General features: G+C 44.5%; 1 protein-coding gene across 1 annotated transcript in view; it reads right to left on the minus strand.

Annotated features, from left to right (window-relative positions):
- Positions 1-20906, minus strand: part of abca2 (ATP-binding cassette, sub-family A (ABC1), member 2) — a 105557-nt gene that overhangs the window by 60891 nt on the left and 23760 nt on the right. The window contains exons 6-7 of the mRNA XM_026186101.2: positions 19688-19801; positions 14545-14763 (exon numbers count right to left, since the gene is read on the minus strand). Coding sequence (XP_026041886.2) covers positions 14545-14763; positions 19688-19801 — 333 coding nt within the window. The remainder of the gene's footprint in view (positions 1-14544; positions 14764-19687; positions 19802-20906) is intronic.

Raw genomic sequence — 20906 nt, forward strand, 5'->3', positions numbered from 1 at the left:
ATTCATACACTGTTGAACTCTTGAGCCACGATCGCCCCCTATATATAGATGACATCCGGAAGGAGCGTGTTTGGAGGCGTGGTCCCACTCCTGAAATTCCAATACATAATCTCCAATTCACTAGCTGGACCCACGTCCTCATTTTCGGATTGACAGCATTTTAGTAGGTAAAGGTGGGGAGAGAGAAGGAGAAGAGGACAAAGACGATCGCATGGAGAGCGAACGTCGCTCCGTGGTGTGGAGAGGATGAGCTCAGACAATTCGGAAGGAATGGCAGGAGAAGAGATCAAAGGAAGTTGCAAACAACGGAAATCTTAATGGATGAATGAGGGGAACCCTCGATCGGGTAGCGACGTGGCTCAACTTTGAGCTGAAGCTCTGACAGAGAAGAATGCTGGATTTGAGATTTGAGGTAGGGCTCGGCGCCTCAAAAAGCTTGTCTTTGAGTAGAAGATGGAGAGGGGGTGCTTAGCTGGTTAATTACTTCAGATAAGGTAGCAATAACGCCTCAGCTGATTTCTGAATTAACAGAAGTGACAGCACCAGCTTGGGGAGAGTTGATGAATTGAAAGACTGATTAGAGGAAAATAATCTCTGCTATAATAACGTCAAAATCGTCCGAGAGCAGAGTGCGAGTCCACTGGACTTCATGGGAGATGATAAGTCGTTCAGACGCAGTCAGAACCGTGAGTCGACTTAGAGAGCGGTCTCAAATGATTGTGTCGAGGGTGGATTCCTGATGATGCTGGTGAAAGCACATGAGAAGTGAAGGCACGCTATGAAGAATTATGCGCATGACGCAGTTTGGATGTCTTAGAAGGAGCGATAGAGGACAGAACCTGCCATCTCGGTGCCACAAAGGTTCACCTTTGTTTTGCAAAGGCAGGAAAGATGGCAGCGAAACTGGTATCTCGGTGCCGGAGGCATGCTGTTGCATTTGCGAATGAGGGATAAAGAGAGAACCTGTCATCTTAGTGCCAGAGGGGTTTTACTGCTGCTTTGGAATAACGGATGCTGAGAAACTAGCAACGTGGTGGAAGAAGATTGCTGCTGCGATTACGAATGATGGATATAGAAGGAACCACCTAGAAGGATTCTCTGCTGCTTTAGCCCTGATGGATGGACAGGAACTGGCAACTCAGGGGTAAGAAGCTTGTCACTGCGGTTTGCACATGGCAGATATAGCAAGACCCTGACACCACTGTGCTAGAAGGGTTTGCTGCTGCTTGCAATGATAGAAGTGGAGAAACTGGCAGTTCGGTAGTAGGGACGCTAGATGCTGCATGCAAATGGGGGATGAAGGAAAACCTGGCATCCCGGTGCCTTTTTATTTATTTGTCTATGCAGACAACTGCCAACTGCCGAAGCTGCTGCTGCTTTCAGGAATGAGGGATCAAGGAACCTGGCCGGTGCCGACATTTGCTACGGAGTTTAGCCAAGGATGGAAGAGGCTGGGAACCTGGCAACTCAGTGCCGAAGTATGCTGCATTTGCTATGGAGGGAAGGAGTACTGGCAACTCTGTGCCCTTTTATTTTTTTCCTTAACTATGCAAACTGGCAACCCGATGGTCGAAAAGCTTGCTGCTGCTTTTGCGAATGAAGGAGAAAGGTACCTGGCAACCTGGTGCCGTCTGACGCGCTGACGGTCGAGATGGTGATTGTAAAACTACGTTACTCCTGAGAGATGAGCTGTGTTTAAAGGTATTTGCCGAGAATGGACCCTGTTTGCACGTAAACGAGAATGAACAGTTTGCAGAACTGGGGGGAACCTATATAAATGACAACCGGAAGGAGCATGTTTGGAGGCGTGGTCCCGCTCCTGAAATTCCGATACATAATCTCCAATGTAATGACAGATTCAACATGGCATTTAATATGTTCTTAGATTCTATTGGCTTCTCTGAAAATGTAAAAGAACCCACCCACCACTTTAATCACAATAGAGATCTTGTTCTGACATAGAAACTGAATATTTAACAACATTCCCTAATGTCCTTTTTTTCTCTGATCACTTCTTAATAAATTTACAATAAGAGATTACACAACATTGAGAACAGATATTCTCACAGTAGACGTCTTTCTGAAAGTGCTGTAACTAACTAAAGGGTATAATTCTCCACTGTTATCATCTTGTACCAATGCAGTGCTACTGCAGGCAGGAATGATTTCCTGTGTTGTTAAATCTGCATTTGGGTAATCCCAGCCTCTTACTGAGCGTGCTCCTGCGACTGGCCAGCACGTCATTGAGTAGGTGGGAGGTATTTTCCAGCATTGTCCTTATCTTGGACAACATTTGCCTCTCCCACGCCACCTTAAGGCAGTCCAGCTCCATCCCCACAACATTACTGGCCTTGCGGACCAGTTTGAGTCCGTTGGCATCTGCGACCCTCAACCTGAAGCTCCATCATGCAACCTCACGAAGGATAGCATGGCCACAATAGACTCATAGAAAATCCTGAGCATTTTCCAACAGATGTTTAAAAGACCTCAGCTGCCTAAGAAAATAAAGACGACGCTTGCCCTTCCTGTAGAGTGCATTGGTGTTTATTATCTATGTGTACTCCAAAAATGTATAGATGCTTCCCCTTGGCAGTATCATTAGAAGGCATAGCACACATTTCACTGCTGTGCAGATGATACCCAAATTTATCTATCCACAAAGTCAATTAACACACACCAATTAGTTAATCTAGAAGACATAAAGACCAGGATGACCTCTAATTTTCTCAAATTTACACGAAACTGAAGTTACTATAAATCTTAGAAATATAATATCTAACCAGATTCTTCCTCTGGATGGCATTACCTTGGCCTCCGGTAACGCTGTGAGGAACCTTGGAGTCATTTTGACCAGGACATGTCCTTCAATGCACATATTAAACAAATATGTAAGACTGCTTTCTTCCATTTGTGCAACATCTCTAAAGTTAGAAATATCCTGTCTCAGAGTGACGCTGAAAAACTAGTTCATGCATTTATTACTTCCAGGCTGGACGACTGTAATTCATTATTATCAGGAAGTCCTAAAAACTCCCTGAAAAGCCTTCAGCTGATCCAAAATGCTGCAGCAAGAGTCCTGACAGGGACTAGAAAGAGAGAGCAGATTTCTCCTGTTTTGGCTTCCTGTTAAATCCAGAATTCAAAATCCTGCTCCTCACATACAAGGTCTTAAATAATCAGGCCCCATCTTATCTTAATGACCTTGTAGTACCATATCACCCTATTAGAGCACTTGGCTCTCGCTCTGCAGGCCTACTTGTTGTTCCTAGAGTATTTAAAAGTAGAATGGGAGGCAGAGCCTTCAGTTTTCAGGCCCCTCTTCTGTGGAACCAGCTTCCAGTTTGGATTCGGGAGACAGACACTATCTCTACTTTCAAGATTAGGCTTCAAACTGAGTTTTTCCTTTTCAGTCACCTTTTTCACTCACTATGTGTTAACAGACATTTGTTACCCAAATAACAAGCCGTGGGTGACTAAGGACATCAAAGCCCTCCTCAACAACAAGAAGAGGGCTTTCAGAGGGGGCAACAAAGAGGAGGTGAGGAAGGTCCAGGTGTTACTAAAGGACAAGATCAGAGAGGCTAAGGACAATTACAGGAGGAAGCTGGAGTGGAAACTCCAGCAGAACAGCATGAGAGAGGTGTGGAGGGGCATGAAGACCATCACTGGATTCAGGCCAACCAACAGCAGGGGAGCTGAGGGAGGTGAGAATAGAGCCGACGAGTTGAATCTGTTTTTCAATAGATTCGACACCACAGTGTCTGCTCCCACCCCCACAACCTCACCTGCAGTCAGCCTGGAATCCAGAGCCACACCACTGTGCCAGCCTCTCTCTTCACATGTTGCCTCCTGTGAGATTCCTGACACCCCTCCCCCACCCATCACCTTCACTCAATACCAGGTTGAGATGCAAATGAGGAGACTTCACTCAGGCAAGTCTGCTGGACCAGACGGAGTGAGTCCCCTTGTCCTCAAGGCCTGTGCCCCCCAGCTGTGTGGAGTCTTTCATAAACTGTTTATGCTGAGTCTGAGTCTGCAGAGGGTCCCGGTGATGTGGAAGACATCATGCCTCGTCCCTGTACCAAAGACGCCACGTCCCAGTGGCCCCCAGGATTACAGGCCCGTGGCATTGACCTCCCACATCATGAAGACCCTGGAAAGGCTCATCCTGGACCAGCTGCGACCCATAGTAAGACCACATCTGGATCCCCTTCAGTTCGCTTATCAGCCTCGTCTCGGAACAGAGGACGCCATCATCTACCTGCTCAATCGTGTCTACACCCATCTGGACCAGCCGGCGAGCACTGTGAGGGTCATGTTTTTTGACTTTTCCAGTGCTTTCAACACCATCAGGCCGACCCTCCTGGGTGATAAGTTAGCAGCGATGCAGGTGGATGCTTCTCTGGTGTCCTGGATTGTTGATTACCTGACAGGAAGACCACAATATGTACGTCTCCCACAGTGTGTGTCTGACAAGGTGATCAGCAACACAGGGGCACCACAGGGGACTGTCCTCTCCCCCTTCCTCTTCACCCTCTACACCACAGACTTCAGCCACTGCACAGAGACCTGCCATCTTCAGAAGTTTTCTGATGACTCTGCGGTGGTTGGATGCATCAGCAGGGATGATGAGACAGAGTACCGGGCTGTGGTCGACTCCTTTGTCACGTGGTGTGAGCAGAATCATCTGCAGCTCAACGTGGCAAAGACCAAGGAACTGATCGTGGACTTCAGGAAGACCAGGAAACACTTGACCCCTGTTTCAATCCAGGGGGTCAGTGTTGACATTGTGGAGGACTATAAATACCTTGGAGTACACATTGACAATAAACTGGACTGGGCTAAAAACACCACAGCACTTTACAGGAAGGGCCAGAGTCGTCTCTATTTTTTGAGGCCACTGAGGTCCTTCAACATCTGCCAGAAAATGCTGAGGATTTTCTATGAGTCTGTGGTGGCCAGTGCGATCCTCTATGCTGTTGCATGCTGGGGGAGCAGGCTGAGGGTCGCAGATGCCAACAGACTTAATAAACTGATCCGTAAGGCCAGCAATGTTGTGGGGATGGAGCTGGACTCCCTCAAGGTGGTGTCGGAGAGGTGGATGCTGTCCAAGATAAAGACAATGTTGGATAACACCTCCCACCCACTCCATGACATGTTGGTCAGTCACAGGAGCTCGTTCAGTGAGATACTGAGATTACCGAAAAGCACCACTGAACGACACAGGAAATCATTCCTGCCTGTGGCCATCTCCCTGTACAACGCATCCACTTAACACACTGTTTGCTGCTACAGCTACACATGTTTCTTTTCCAAATATTTATTTATGAGTGACTTATGTATGTATGTATGTATATATATGTATATATTGTACTATTCTTAGTTAGCGTATTGTCTGTCTTGTCTTAATGTTGGTTTAAAATGGAGCACTGTAACAAAAAATTATTTCCCCCAGGGATCAATAAAGTATTCTGATTCTGATTCTGATTCTGATTCAGACCTCTCTGCAGGAGTCCTGACTTAAGCTGAAGATTGTTGATGCTTCCACAGATCACTCTAGAGCAGTCCTGGCCCGAGGAGACCATGGAAAAGAACATCCAGTCCTATATCTTGGCCGGAACCCACATGACACAATGTATTCCACTGTGAAGAACGAAGCCTTGGCCATTAAGTGGGCACTGGAGAAACTCCAATATTATTTGTGTAGATAGGAATTTGATCTGGAAACTGACCACCAAGCAGCCACTTGGATCAATTCGAACAGAATTACAACAGCTGCCTGTTACAATGGTAACTCTCACGTCAGCCTTTTAGGTTCACCATCAGCAAGTGTAATATAGTGGCAGATTACCTGTTACCAAGATTACCAATCTTGACATAATGAGGCCAGGAAGGGGACGACTTTGACTGTAGACATGGATGTGGGCTTGCACACAGGCATCCAGATATTCCACACACATGTGGATGGATGTCTCAAGGCCAAAGAGTCAAACAAAAGGGAAGGGTGACCACTGACTTCACTATTTAGCAGCACAGGTGCAGTCAGCATATATTCTCGATTACCTCTCACTAAAAGCATTGTGCGCAGTCTCCCCGCTGTCTTCAATGCCGGATGGGTAAGATAAGGCATGGACCTCCTGGTATTAACCAGTGGGTTTGCGAACCAGAGGTGTGGACTCGAGTCACATGACTTGGACTCGAGTCAGACTCGAGTCATTAATTTTATGACTTTAGACTTGACTTGAAAAAATGTTCTAAGACTTGTGACTTGACTTGGACTTTTACACCAATGACCTGGGACTTGAATTGGACTTGAACCGGTTTACTTGAAAAGACTTGATATTTTACCCCAAATATAAAATTTAACATGCATATTATATAGAGATTGAAAATGTGACGTCATTCACGGGTAGAACCGCAAAGGATTCTGGGAACTCGTGGCAAGCGGTACTAGCGCACGCAGGCTTTCAATTAAAATCAGTTATACAGCGATAAAAAGAAACACAAAAATGTCAAGAAGCCGTTGTATTATTAACTGCAATAGCCGGTCGCATGACAGCCACGGGAAGCCGACGGGTAAAGAGATCGGTTGTTATCGGATTACGTCGTTGAAGAGAAATTGTTCGAGCCATGTTTCCGAAGTAACAAAGATGCGACGGGTGGCCTGGATTGCAGCCATTCAAAGACCAAATATAACGTCCCAGAACACTCCAGCTCACAGGTTAGTCTGCTCCAAGCATTTACACGAAGGTCAGTCTGCTGTTGTAGTTAATGCGTCATTTTTCTTAACATAATTGGTGATATAGGTTACAAGCAAGTCTGGCGCTGAACAGAAATTGTGGCGCTATGCTCCTTTGTTTATTGTGCATAAATAGTGAATTGTCCTGACACAATATTGCGTTTCGCTTCTGTTATTATGGTACATTGACAAAAACATATACTTTTATTCACAGGATAAAACAGGTTTGTATCACTAATTGTCCAGTACGATTACAGCATACAATATTGTTGTCACTGCTACATTTCTGTGATGCTACCAGAAATTATTTCCACTACTAATTAATTACCGTTGAGCTCAAAGGTCCTATTAATAAACGGTTAAGGAATGTGTATTTATGACGACAATTTGTGAGACTGGTAAACTTATGATACGTACGATGGTCTTTCGTTCTACACGGTGCATTTCAAGGTCCTGCACCCATCCGTCGGTAAACTGTACCTGGGCTTGTTGCAGTGACCGGAAGTTACTAAACTTCATGAGTGTATGCACTCACTCCAAGAACCGTATGATTATAAATATGCATATAAATATGCTAAGATGAGATAGTTGACTTCATCTAACTAGCAAATGTTTTCCAGGCTACGTTGGTGATACAGTTTTTTTTAATGTGTATGATATTTTTGTCATGCGATTTTAAAGCTGGTCCTACAACCGCATCCAAGAATAACATGCAGCTTATCTCAGAACTGTCGGTGAAAATTATTCTTGGAGCTAAGTTTAATTGAGCTGCATTTTAAAGAGGTGCAATTTCACAATTTGTGTATATTTTCTAAGTTCACTATTTTGTCATGTGTTGAGAAAAACACAGATTTAAAATTACATGGTCTAATATTTACATTTAGCATAACTGCAACATTATTTTTTCGTTTTTTTTTTTAAAGACTCGAAAGGACTTGAAATTCAAAGTTTCAGACTTGTGACTTGACTCGGACTTTTACACCAGTGACTTGAGACTCGACTCTGACTTGCCTGACATTCCTTGAGACTTGACTTGAGACTTGAGGATAAAGACTTGAGACTTACTTGAGACTTGCAAAACAATGACTTGGTCCCACCTCTGTTGCGAACACTTGGGGTCACGTGAGCTGCATTATTCTGGGTTAATTTTTTTCCTTATAACGAGCCTGTTTAAGTTGCCTGTTGCTCATATGGATAACGAGAGATCTTCTGGTGACAATGATAACAATCTGTCAAATGATTAATGAACTCACCTCAACCATAGAGAGAAGATGAAGAAACTACACTGAACCAGGTCCAGAAGCTTTTAGTAGTTAAACAGAGAAACTGACCAACTGAAACAACAGTTGGAAGAAGAAGCAGCCCAAAATGTTGGCAATAATAACCAATCTGATTGTTCCTTCAAAAAGTAGCACAAGCAGATAACAAAAATGACTCAACAACGATCATTACAGCAGGTTTATATTAGGGCTGAACGATTATGGAAAATAATCTAATTGCGATTTTTTGCCCCAATATTGCGATTGCGATGCGATATGCGATTATTTTTTAAGGTCTTTGTCTTCTGTATTATTAAACAAAGACAAGCAATACATCATATAGTATGGCCAATACTATATTACATTAATTTTAAACTGTTCTTTCCTGGAAGACAGACCTCTGTTATGATGACATGAGGTGATGCATGAATTGATGACTGACATTTTTATTTAACTTCTTCAATCACAACAGTATATTTGAACATACACAATAGTTTATTTTTAGCTTACAAACATCTGAGCATAAAGTGCTGACAAGGAACCCTGGTGTAAACATTAAAATGAAAGTCAGTACAATGTGCAGATTGCAGAAATATACATAAACAAAATCAGTGGCTTTACCACACTCAGTTTTTCAACATCTGTGAACTACTAGACAGTCATTCAATTAAAAAATAATATTAAATAAATAAAACTAATAAATAAAAAATACACACATCTTACTGATCTCTGCAGTCAGTAACATTACACATAAAGTGCAAACATAATAGCAATTGTATAAACACACACACAAACACGCCTTTAAAGTTTGAAGGCGTGAAATTGGACGGTCTAGTTCTGATTAGCGTCACCGCTGTCTCGGTGGAGTTTAATAAACTCGGCCGTCTGCTTCTTGCTATCTAAAATATAACCAGACACTGGTGTAAATTCTCGACTGTCTCATACTTCTGTTTAATAAGTTTTCTGTTTGACGTTTAGTCAGCTGTGTGAAAACCAAGGAGGAACCCACCCGGGGGATTAATAAAGTTTTATTTTATCTAATCTAATAACTTTAATCTCAGCCAAACCGATTTACTCACGAACAAACAAAACACTGAAAAAAGCCCAACAATAACATTTTTAGGTTGTCTAAGTGACTTATATATTACGTTTAACCCGAGCAGCGAAACTCCGCGGTGATCTGAAAATGATGTGCCGGGAGTTGTGCCGTTCTCGGCCGCATCAGTAACCCTCGAGCTCCCGGCTAGCTGTCGAGCTGGTGGGTAGCAGACGCCTCTGAAAACGTCGAAGCACTTTTGCAAATATGGGATATCTTGATAAACCGAGCAGATATTTGATGTTTACACAGCTACTTTCTCGCCTGAAAATATGTTAAAAGTTTATTTTGTGACCCAGAAAGATTAGTATGAGTAATTTTAAAACTTAGTAGCGGCCGCCATTGCTGGAAACTGGAGTTTGGCTGGGCCGCGCTATGACTTCTGGGATATGGTGGGCCACGAAGGACACACCCGACCCATCCTTCAAATTCGGGGAAAAGGAGGACGCATTTGTCGGCTACATTCGGAGGAGTCTACGAATTTGGACAGCCTTCGGCGCGTCGCTGTGACGTAATCGGTCTACAAATGCGGCCTCAGGAGGATGCAGCCCATGAATTTGGACATGTCCAGAGTATAATCGCAGCCTTTGCGGTTAGAAAATTGCACTTGATCATGTCGCGATATTATCGCAAATGCGATATATCGTTCAGCCCTAGTTTATATTCAACCAAAGACAAATGTAAAGTCTTCGTGCTTCTACAAATTAAGGAATGATTCAACACTAACTTTGACTTCAATGCATGTTTATTTACATTTTTGAACATCGTCATTGTTTAATAGCTTTTAGTTGCTTTTTCTTTCCTTTGACTAGATGGTAAATTTGTTAATATTTCAAGCTGATTAGGAGACTTATTGCATTTCAAATGCATGTCCAAAGGCTGCTAGACAATTATGAAGCGTAGACTATAATAGACATGCTTACCATCTGACAGCACTGTGGGTGTCTCGGGGCAGAGAACCACACAGCACTGTTACAACTGTCTTTCGCAAGGCCGACTTTCAGAAACTCTTTGTGTAAGTAACAAAGTCTGTTCTGTAGTCGTGTGCCCCTTTGACTCACATTCAGGCATCAACTGGTCTTTCTGCAAACTGGACCCACACAACCTCACGCTGACCTCAATGACAGAGCTGCTAGTCCACATTCACACTCCTGGACAGTGAAAAAAACTTGTAGCAGCAGCTTGGGTCTTCATGGTTCCCAGAGAATTACAAACTAAAGAAAAGGATCCAGACAAAAATCAAATCAAACCGTACAGATGGAAGAGTCCACACCCACGCTTAGTATGACTAACAAAAAACTTATATCTGCCAGTTAAACGTGCCGTTCAGATCACAGTCTAAATACAAGTAGTACTACCAATCCACAATAGCAAGTTATAGAGATTTAATCATCCAAAATGTAAATATTTAAATAAGGTTTAATTCTCCCTAGCCTCAGGATAAAGCAAAATTAATTAAAGCATCCTCCATTTGATTGAAATAATTCCAATTTGCATAAACTGAGACTGAAGCCCAAAATACTTGTCACACATGATAAAATAGAAATTAATTAACAGACATCTATTATTTTATACGTATGGCATTTAAATATGGCATTGAGCTTAGTACCTTAATATTGAATATATATAAATATATAATTTGTGTAAAAAAAAATACACTTTCAGCAGGTTTTTATTCAGATTACATGAAATCACAGGTACCAGAATAAAACCTTAAAACACATCAATTAAAAGGAGGAGGCAGAGGCCAGCCCAAGATACATGAGCAAAGGTGCTAGTTATGGGGGTCACACATGCACACTTATATGTGGAACCAGTTATATACGATCGGAGACTTTAATTATCTTCAGACGTTACATCCATTTAAGAGCTCTGCACTGCTCCTCCCAGGTTCTAGCCAAATCCCCCTTTGGGTGATCACAGTACTGGTTTCTAAAATCTTTAGACGTAGTGAGTGCAGAATGTGGTTTAGGTTGTCTCCAGTTCCTGCCATACAGTTACTTCCTTTGCTTTTGGGTACTTGATTGGCTGACTCTATCAGGTCCTAATGATAAAATGACTAAAATCAAAATGTTGGACTTCCTGTTATGTTACTATTTTTCCCCATAGCGGACATGTTTAGGTCCTCACAAAGGTCAAACATTTCCCTGACTAATATTAAACCGGCCGGATACAATGAGGTGCTTGCACTTTTAGGTGCAATGGAGAATACTCACTATTGCATGTCTTGCTGATCTATATCGTGTTGAAGCACCAACTAAAATTTCACCTACATGGGATGATGATTACCCAATTGCCAGTATTGGTAGCCGGGAATCGGTCCGCCTGACTCACATTGCACCCGACCCCTTCGGTGCCTCCTGCAGGTGGTGGGTCTGCAGGAAGATGGGCCTATGTCCCTTTTTCGGGCACAGCCCACCAGACGCTTGCCCTCGGGCACCCTCTCCGGGCCTGGCTCCAGGGCTGTGCCCCGGTAACCCTATTCCGGGCAGGGTGAACTGTTCCCTCGATGGTCTTTTCATAGGGGTCTTCTGAATTACTCTTTGTCTGGTCCCTCATCCATGGGAGACCCTACCAGGGGGCAAAAGCCCCCAGACAACATAGCTCCTGGGATCCCTGGGACACACAAACCCCTCCACCACGATAAGGTAGCGATTCGCGGAGGGGGAGCGGGAGATCGACAGACGGATTGGTGCAGCGGCTGCAGTGACAGCACCGGTCCGTCGTGGTGAAGAGGGAGCTGAGTGTAAAAGCAAAGCTCTCAATTTACCAGTCGATCTACGTCCCTACCCTCACCTATGGTCACGAGCTGTGGGTAGTGACTGAAAGAATGAGATCGCGGATACAAGCGGCAGAAATGAGCTTCCTCCGAAGGGTGGCTGGCCCCTCCCTATTTGATGTCTTCAGTTTGCATCTACAATGTAGGAAGGGTAGTAAAAATAAAGAAAAAGCATTAAATGAGTAGGTGTGTCCAAACTTTTTACCTGTAGTGTATAACCTAGAAGATACAGATCAAATTACAAAGTACTGTTAGTTATAGTAGGGCTGTCTTGGTCGACACGCCTCTACAATGTTCCATGGAGATCAGGGGTGGTAGCTCTGGATCGGCAGACCTGGTGGTGGTTGTGGTTTCCATCTTCAAAGAAGGGGATCGAACGGTGTGTTCCCACTACTGGGGAATCACACTCCTCAGCCTCCCTGGGAAAGTCTATGCCAGGGTGCTGGAAAGGAGAGTCTGTCCGTTAGTCGAACCTCGGATACAGGAGGAACAATGCGGTTTTCGTCCTGGTCGTGGAACACTGGACCAGCTCTTTACCCTCTCAAGGATACTTGAGGGTGCATGGGAGTTTGCCCAACCAGTCTACGTGTGTTTCATGGACTTGGAGAAGGCATTCGACCGTGTCCCTCAGACTGTCCTGTTGGAGGTACTCTGAGAATATGGGGAGTCTGGCCCATTGCTACGGGCCATTCGATCCTTATACAACCGTTGCGAGAGCTTGGTCCAACATAAGTCGGACAATAAGTCGGACTCGTTCCTAGTGGGTGATGGGCTCCGCCAGGGCTGCCCTTTGTCACCGATTCTGTTCATAATTTTTGTGGACAGAATTTCTAGGTGCAGCCAAGTGGTGGAAGGCTTCACTTGATTGGTCTCAGAATCTCATCTCTGCTTTTCACGGATGATGTGGTTCTGTTGGCTTCATTGAGTGATGGCCTCCAGCTCGCAGTGGAATGGTTTGCAGCCGAGTGTGAAGCAGTGGGAATCAGATGAGGCACGCATCCAGTTCAGCCATCCGGGAGGGACTCAGAGTAGAGCCGCTGCTCCTCCACATCGAAAGGAGCCAGCTGAGGTGGTTCGGGCATCTGACAAGGACGCCCCCTGGGCGCCTCCTGAGCGAGGTGTTCCACCGGGAGGAGGCCCCGGGGCAGACCCAGGACACGCTGGAGAGATTATATCTCTCGGCTGGCCTGGGAACGCCTTGGTGTTCCCCCAGATAAGCTGGAGGAGGTGGCTGGGGAGAGGGAGGTCTGGGCTTCTCTGCTTGGGCTGCTGCCCCCGCGACCCTGCCTCGGATAAGCGGAAGAAAATGGACAGATGGATGGATGGATGGATGGGATGATGATTATAATCTACTGCATATTTTCTGTTGTCACTAGGTGGCGCCACAATAGTGACCAATATTAGACGTCTGACAGTTTGGACTCAAGCATGCCCAGTTTTTGACAGACTTGACAATTGAGAAACCAGTTTCTGTCACCACTATGTGGTGCTGTGACTATTGTTAAAAGCTAACATAGTACTGGGTTCAGGGATGGACCCATATGACAGGTTTGGTCCAGATGGATGATGTATGTGAAACTGAGCAAATATAGTTCAAAAAGTTCAAAAAAAGCATCCTGTAGTCTCAGTACGTGAAACCTGTAAAATATGAACATTTTCTCTGTTACTGAAGCATGTGCACACACGGTCATGACTTTAGAACGTTGATTCATTCCATAAAATAATAATAATCCACGGAGCAGACACAATAACGCCTCTGCACTTTGTGCTGAAGACCTAAAACTGAATGAAGCAGACAGAATAGGGGTTTCGCACTAAATGGATCAGATACAATAGGATACAATAGGGCTCTTGCAATTTCAGTGCTCGGGCACCAACTATTAGACTACCACAGGTAGGGATGGGAGTCGAGAGCAAATTCTTGTAGGAAACCGGTCCCTAGAAGTCCAGTTCCTTGGAATTGTTAGTCTGCCTTATCAATGATTCCCCTTATCAGTTCGTGCACTCCTTCTACAATCAGCTAATATCAGTTCGTGTGTCAGACGAGGAAAACAGAGGCGCAGTCTACAGAGTGCATATAGAAATATAGTTTTATTGCACCAAAGGACGACAGCATGATGGTAAAGTGGAAAACTGCATCCAGGACATAAACAACCGCATTATGTTGCTAACACAACTTTGGTTCTTTGCAAGCTTCTGCACAGACAGCATGCTAATGCTAAGCTAGCCAAGAGCCCAGAGTGAAAGCTAAGTGAATGCCGACCCCAGCAGCCAGACCCTGAACTTCAACAGGTAACAAGCTGATGAGCAGTTAGGCTGCAAACTCCCGTTCTACCTGTTCATGTTTCTAAAGCAGAAAGACTCTCATGCAATTAATTTGCATCAATGTAATTTCTTTATTACTGCTTAGCAATCATTGTACTCTGAAAACGGAGCCAATGAGAATCAATAAGGAATCAAATCGATAAGTGATATCGATAATGGATTCGGAAGCGCTAAATTCCTATCAATTCCTATCCCTAAACTCCAGGGCTGGAGGTCTCAAAACAGTAAGTAGAGTAGGTCTTGGAAATGAAAAACATGCATATAGTTAACAATATTATTTCTCAATGATAACTGTAACTATACCAATGTTTAAAAATGGCCTGATGGACAATGTCCTCCATGTTACCTTTTCGGTGACACTCTGCGTGTTGATCTGCTTTCTCAGCTCCAGGCTCAGCTGCCTGAAGCGTGCTGACTTTTGCTCCGCCCCTTCGCTACACACAGAATTGCGATACGCCTGGATCACGGGTCGCTGCTTCTCAGGTACCAGCAGAATCTTGCTCAGCTCAGAGGACCTGTCCCCACAGGTGAGGTCCTCAAGTGTGGATGCAGTTAAGAGGCTGTCCTGTGAACAACAGAAACACTTTACATGACCAAAGGTCCTGATACGTTAGTCAGTAAAGTCTTCATAAGGACTTTCAGGCTCTGTGTGACACACACACACACACACACACACACACACACACACACACACACACACACACACACACACACACACACAGAAGGCAAGTATTAATATTTATATATGTATTGAAAATATGGATCTGTTTATTGTTAGTATATGTGGGCCAAATGTTGATGACCCCTCCTTTTTTCCTACCTTCTTCTCTTCATTTTCACCTTCACTCTGACAGCAAGAGTCAGAGGAACTGACAGTCTACACTCAAACAACACACATGTGATTTTGGTCTTTGCGATGTGGCGTTCACATCCCTCTCAGAGGCAAGAAAAAGGTCACACACTGGACTTGGTGCTTTCCCGCGGGCTGGATGTGTGCATCACGGAAATATCTGAGTTGTGCATCTCTGATCGTCTTCCTGTGTTGTTCACTCTAACGCTGCGCTGCTCGGTAGATAAGCCGTGCGCCCCAGCGCACAAAAAGCGAGCGCTTAATGCTCTAACAGCGCCGCTTTTTCTGCTGCCTTTAGGGACTCTGGAATAATGAACTCCACCTGTAAAAGTGTTGAGGACCTTTCGGACATTCTTCATTCTACCTGCACTGATATTTTGGACTCGATTGCTCCGTTTAGGACTGTGTGCACTAAGCAATTATCAGAGCCGTGGTTGAATGAACATACGCGCTCCCTTAGACGTGACTATAGACGTGCCGAAAGATGGAAAAAGGACAGATTGCACGTTTCTCTATAGATTTTCTCGTCTTTCTGCTCACCAAGAAGCTGTAAAAACTGCAAAGACACAGTTTGTCTCAAACTTGGTGTCAGTAAACAGTCACAGGCCTCAGGTACTTTCTAATGTCCTTAATCGTTTTCTTAGTTCACGTGATAATGCTGGAGTCATTTCTTCACCAAGTATTTGTGATGATTTTTTAGCATTTTTTAACAACAAGGTTCTATCCATCAGGGCTGTTGTCTCGTCGTCTGCTGCCTCAGATCCGAGTCTTTCTCCTGTGTGCTCAGCTGTCTTTGATCCCGTCTCCCTTAATGACTTGACTGCGGTAGTTAGTAACCTAAGATCATCACACTGCCCCTCTGACTGTCTCCCCCCAAGCTTGCTTAAAAGCACTTTTAATACTGTCGGGCCTTTTATCCTGAGATTAATTAATACGTCCCTTGCTACAGGCTGTGTCCCATCATGCTTTAAGAGATTTAAAGGGATCTGCCCTAAAGTGGTTTCGGTTCCACTTGTCAGGAAGGTCTTTTTATGTCAATATGGGCCCCCATAAATCCAAAATAGCCCCTCTTAAATACGGTGTACCTCAAGGCTCTATTTTGGGCCCTGCCCTGTTCGCCCTCTATTTGTTGCCATTGGGCTCCATCTTCTCACGGTACAGCATTTCATTTCATTAAATTTCTAAAGCTAAATGAAAATAAAACTGAAGTTGTCATTTTTGATAGCTCTCTGGGCCCCTTTTCCTCCTACTGTAAAACACATGTAAAAAACCTCGGCGTCTACCTTGATGGTTCTTTTAAATTGAATAAGCAGGTGACTGCAGCAGTTCAGTCCTGCTTCTTTCAGTTAAGACAGCTGGCCAAGGTAAAGCCAGACCTCCCGGCTAACGTCTTTCAATGTGTTATTCACATTTTCCTTACTTGCAGGTTGGACTATTGCAATTCATTGTATTTTGGTCTAGACCAGGCCTCCATCCATCGTCTTCAGATCCAGCTGCTCGCCTGCTAACTGGTACCAAACGGAGAGAGCATATAACTCCAGTTTTAGCTTCTCTACACTGGCTTCCTGTCTCCTACAGGATCCAATTTAAACTTTCACTTGTTTGTTTTTACGTGTCTGAGCTCCTCTCTGTTTATGCTCCAGGAAAAACCATCATGTCTAGCTCAAGATTAATGCTTTCCATGCCACGGACTAGTCTCAATCTCGTGGTGATGGAGCCTTCTCTGTGGCAGGTCCCAGACTTTGGAATAGTCTCCCCATAAATATTAGATCTGCACAAACACTTGACCAAATTTAAATCACTAGTAAAGACACATTTGTATGCCCTGGCTTTTAACACACTATGACCCAAGCATTCTGGTCTTATTTTAATATTCTTAGTTATTGTTTTAATTATTTTATTGTCCTATCATTGTATGATATTGTTATTATTGTTTTACATTGTCTCTTTTAATGGCATTTTATATTATTAAGCACTTTGTGCAGCATTGTTTGTCTGGAAATGTGCTATACAAATAAATTTGACCTTGACCTCTCTCAGGGTCATCCAGTACACCACTCACACTTTTACTTTACTACTTTTTAGTTAGCAGCTCCATGATGAGGCTATTATAGGCACTCAGATTTATCCTGGAACTATCAGTGATCATGCACCGGTCTCTCTCTCAGAATAGAAAACTATTCTGAAGAAGTACAAAAATCTCCTCCTAGATCACATAAGTTTGCAGAGAATATCTGCCTCCTCAAAATACCAACTGGATGATGTTTATCTGGACCACTGAGCAATTCCATTAGTACACGTGGTCGGCTAAGGTTCTGTCTCCCTGTCGCCTTGCCGGTGGATGAAGGTGGTCTCTGGGACTGTCTGTGGCGGCTTCCTGGGGCCTGGAGAGCTGCAGCTGCTGTTTTAGGGTGTCTGTGTGTCCGCCTTGGTTGGTGGGGGACTGGGGTAGATGCTAATACAGCTGATAAATTTGGGGGAACAGAAGAATCATAAGCTGGAGAAGTGATATGAGATGGTAGCAATTGGTTTGTCCCGAGCCAATTCAAATACACTTTTTTGCTTACATGTGACCACTACTCATGCTAGGGAATTCATCTAGGTCGGAGTTTTCTCCAGGACACAGGTCAGACTGACTACTTTTTCGTTTGTACAGTCTGATACCTTCTCCAAGTCCACAAAATACGTCGTCTGGTTGGATAGACCCCCATGCACCCTCAAATATCCCCGCGAGGGTAAAGAGCTGGTCCGGTGTTCCACGACCGGACGAAAACCGCATTGTTCCTCCTGTATCTGAAGTTTGACAAACTGATGGATTATCCTTTCAAGAACCCTGGGAGGCTGAGGTGCTATAGTGGGAGAACACCCTCCAGTCTCCCTGTTTAATGATAGGAACCACCACCCTGGTTTGCCAATCTAGAGGTACTGCCTCTGGATTACCAAGTAATATTGTAGAGGCGTGTCAACCCGCACAGCCCTTCAACACCCAGAGCCTTCAGGAACTCAGGATACACCTCATCGACCCCAGGGGCTCTGCCTCCAAGTTGTTGTTTAACTGTCGCAGTCTGCTTCCTCTATGAAGGACGTGCCAGAGGGATTAGGGAGGTCCTCAAAGTTTTCCTTCCACAGTGTGACAATATGTTAAAAGCACCAAACACAGTGTTGATAAAGCACTGCTTCCCCCTCCTGAGATACCTGACAATTTGCCAAAATTGCCTTGAGGCAGTCTGAAAGTCTCGTCAAACTCCTCCCACCCCCGAGCTTTTTCTTCAGCCACTGCCAGAGCCACGTTCCACTTGGCCTGCCGGTACCTCCTGGCTGCCTCCAGCCCCACAGGTTAACCAAGCCCGATAGGACTCTTTCTTCAGCCTGGTGGCTCCTTTCACCTCCAGTGTCTACCATCTAGCTCGGGAGTTACCATAATGACAGGCACCAGATACCTTGCAGCTGCAGCTCAGTGCAGCAGCCTCAGCAATGGAGGTGCTGAATATGGTCCATTCGGACTCAGTGTCCCCTGTCTCTCTCAGAACGCTGTTGTTGCTGTTCCGGAGGTGCAAGTTGAAGATCTTGTGGACCGAGGCCTCTGCTTGGTGTTTCCAGAGCACCGTCACTATACGTTCAGTTGCGCCAGGTCTGTCAAGCATCCTTCAGAGAACTTCTGGAGACTGCACAGAGACCTGCCATCTTTAGAAGTTTTCTGATGACTCTGGGATGGCTGGATGCATCACTGAGGTTGATAAGATGGAGTCCCGGGCTGTGGTTGACTCCTTTGTCACGTGGTGCGAGTAGAAAGACTAAAGAATTGACTGTGGACTTTAGGAAGACCAGGAAACCTTGAACCCTGTTACAATCCAGGGAGTTGATGTGGAGATTGTGGAGGACTATAAATACATTGGAGTGCACATAGATAATAAACTGGACGGGGTTTAGAACACCACTGCACTTTACAGGACGGGCCGGAGTCGTGTCTATTTTCTGAGGCAGCTGAAGTGTTTAAAACATCATCTTTGTGACCATCTTTGCCATCCTCTATGCTGTTACATGCTGGGGCAGCAGCTCTGTAGCTAACCACCATGTAACACATTTTTTTGTATACTTTATTAATCCCCTGTAGGGAAATTATGCTCTGCATTTAACCCATTCACTCAGTGAAGCAGCTAGCCCAGCTAGCCCAACCTCAGTAACCCTACTGACTAAACAGCCACTGCTGTTTAGTCTTAATTCATGTTGGAAGTGATAGCAGAGCTGTACGACTAAATTTTTCGAAAATCAGAACATGGTAATTAATCTTAATTTTTGGGGGGAAACGTCCCTCATACCACTAGAGGGAGCTCACGTACCACCAGTGGTATGCGTACCACAGTTTGAGAATGACTGCTCCAGAACATACGGCCTCAGACCTGATGATGCGATTACAAAATTTATCATTGAGCTGCAGCCTAGGATGTCCTGGGGCCATGTGCACGTATGGACACCGTAATGATGGAAGATGGTGTTCGTTATGGACAAACTGTTTGCACAGAAGTCAGATAATACAACACCGCTTGGGTGCAGATAAGGCAGACCATTCCTCCCAGTTACACCCCTCCAGGTCTCACTGTCGTTGCCCACATGAGCCTTGAAGTCTTGAAGCACTTACTTCTAACTGAAGGACTCTGTCTCTAGGTTTTTGTGTGGTGCCCTTGGCCTGTTGAATCCAGCTGTGGGCTCCTCCGCCATCTCCGAAATGTGTACCGACGATAAGGCTGTAAACCTACAGATCACACACAAAACTGTCAGCGAGTCACTGCGGAGTTTCTGGATCACTGTTCTAGTGCTTTCTATTCAGCCACACCGGAGGGTTTTTGAGTATGAAAGGCCCGTTAAACGTCAAGCCAAATTTAAGTACGGACTTTGACTAAGCCACTCAAAAACCTTTTGTTTTTTAACCACTCAGCCGTGGAGTTGTTGGTGTGTTTCCAATCACTCTCGTGCTGCAGAGCCTTTGTGTGCTTGAACGTCAGGAAACAAACTGATGGCCAGAATTGTGTGACTTGATTTTGGCATTGGAAAACAAACTGGTATAGAAGGATAAGATACAACTTAAAAAGCAAACGTTAATAATACAAAAATGTTGTTTTTAAAATACATTTATACATTTATTTATTTTTACTTTTGTGCAAAACAGTTTCTTTTTATGCTCCGTGGAACTCCTCTGGCATGTTTGGGAGGGACTGAGAGGAGGGGCTTCACAGCCAAGTCTTCACAGGTGTAATTTGCACAGATCGTGGACACGACCAGCGATCCATCTTTACTGAACAACTTTGTAATGGACGTTTAATCTCGGGATATTTCTTTGCTCTTTCCAGCTTCAATCCAGCACTTGAAGCTGGGTTGGCTTAAAGACATTTGCTCTAAACTAGCTTATTAATTGCACACACATTTGCAGGAGTATTGTGTGAGCTAACTGGATTCCCTGCAGTGCAGATCCTTCTTAAGAGTTAGAGACCAGTGTATTACTGGAATCCAGTTCCCCTCTGTAGCCACATGCTAATGCCTGACTGAAGGAAGCTGTCCATCCTCTGACTCCCTCTCAGGACACTAACAGAGTTCTTTAAAGTACTAAAGCTAACAATGCAACAATGTACTCATGAACACACCAGCACAACATACTGTCTGAATAGTAGTTGAAATAACTGAGAAGGTGTTTCAGGTGATATGGATGAGTTATCTGGTGGATACAGAAACTGCAGTTTCTCATCAAAGCAGAACACAATGATTACAACAAACATTAAGCAACAGCTGTTCATGCGTTTACTGCACCAATGCCATCCAACCCTTCACTTAATTCAGGATTATATTGTATGATTATTCAAAAG

This window comes from Astatotilapia calliptera, chromosome 12 (genome assembly GCF_964374335.1).
Source record: "Astatotilapia calliptera chromosome 12, fAstCal68.1, whole genome shotgun sequence".
Classification (NCBI taxonomy): Eukaryota; Metazoa; Chordata; class Actinopteri; order Cichliformes; family Cichlidae; genus Astatotilapia; species Astatotilapia calliptera.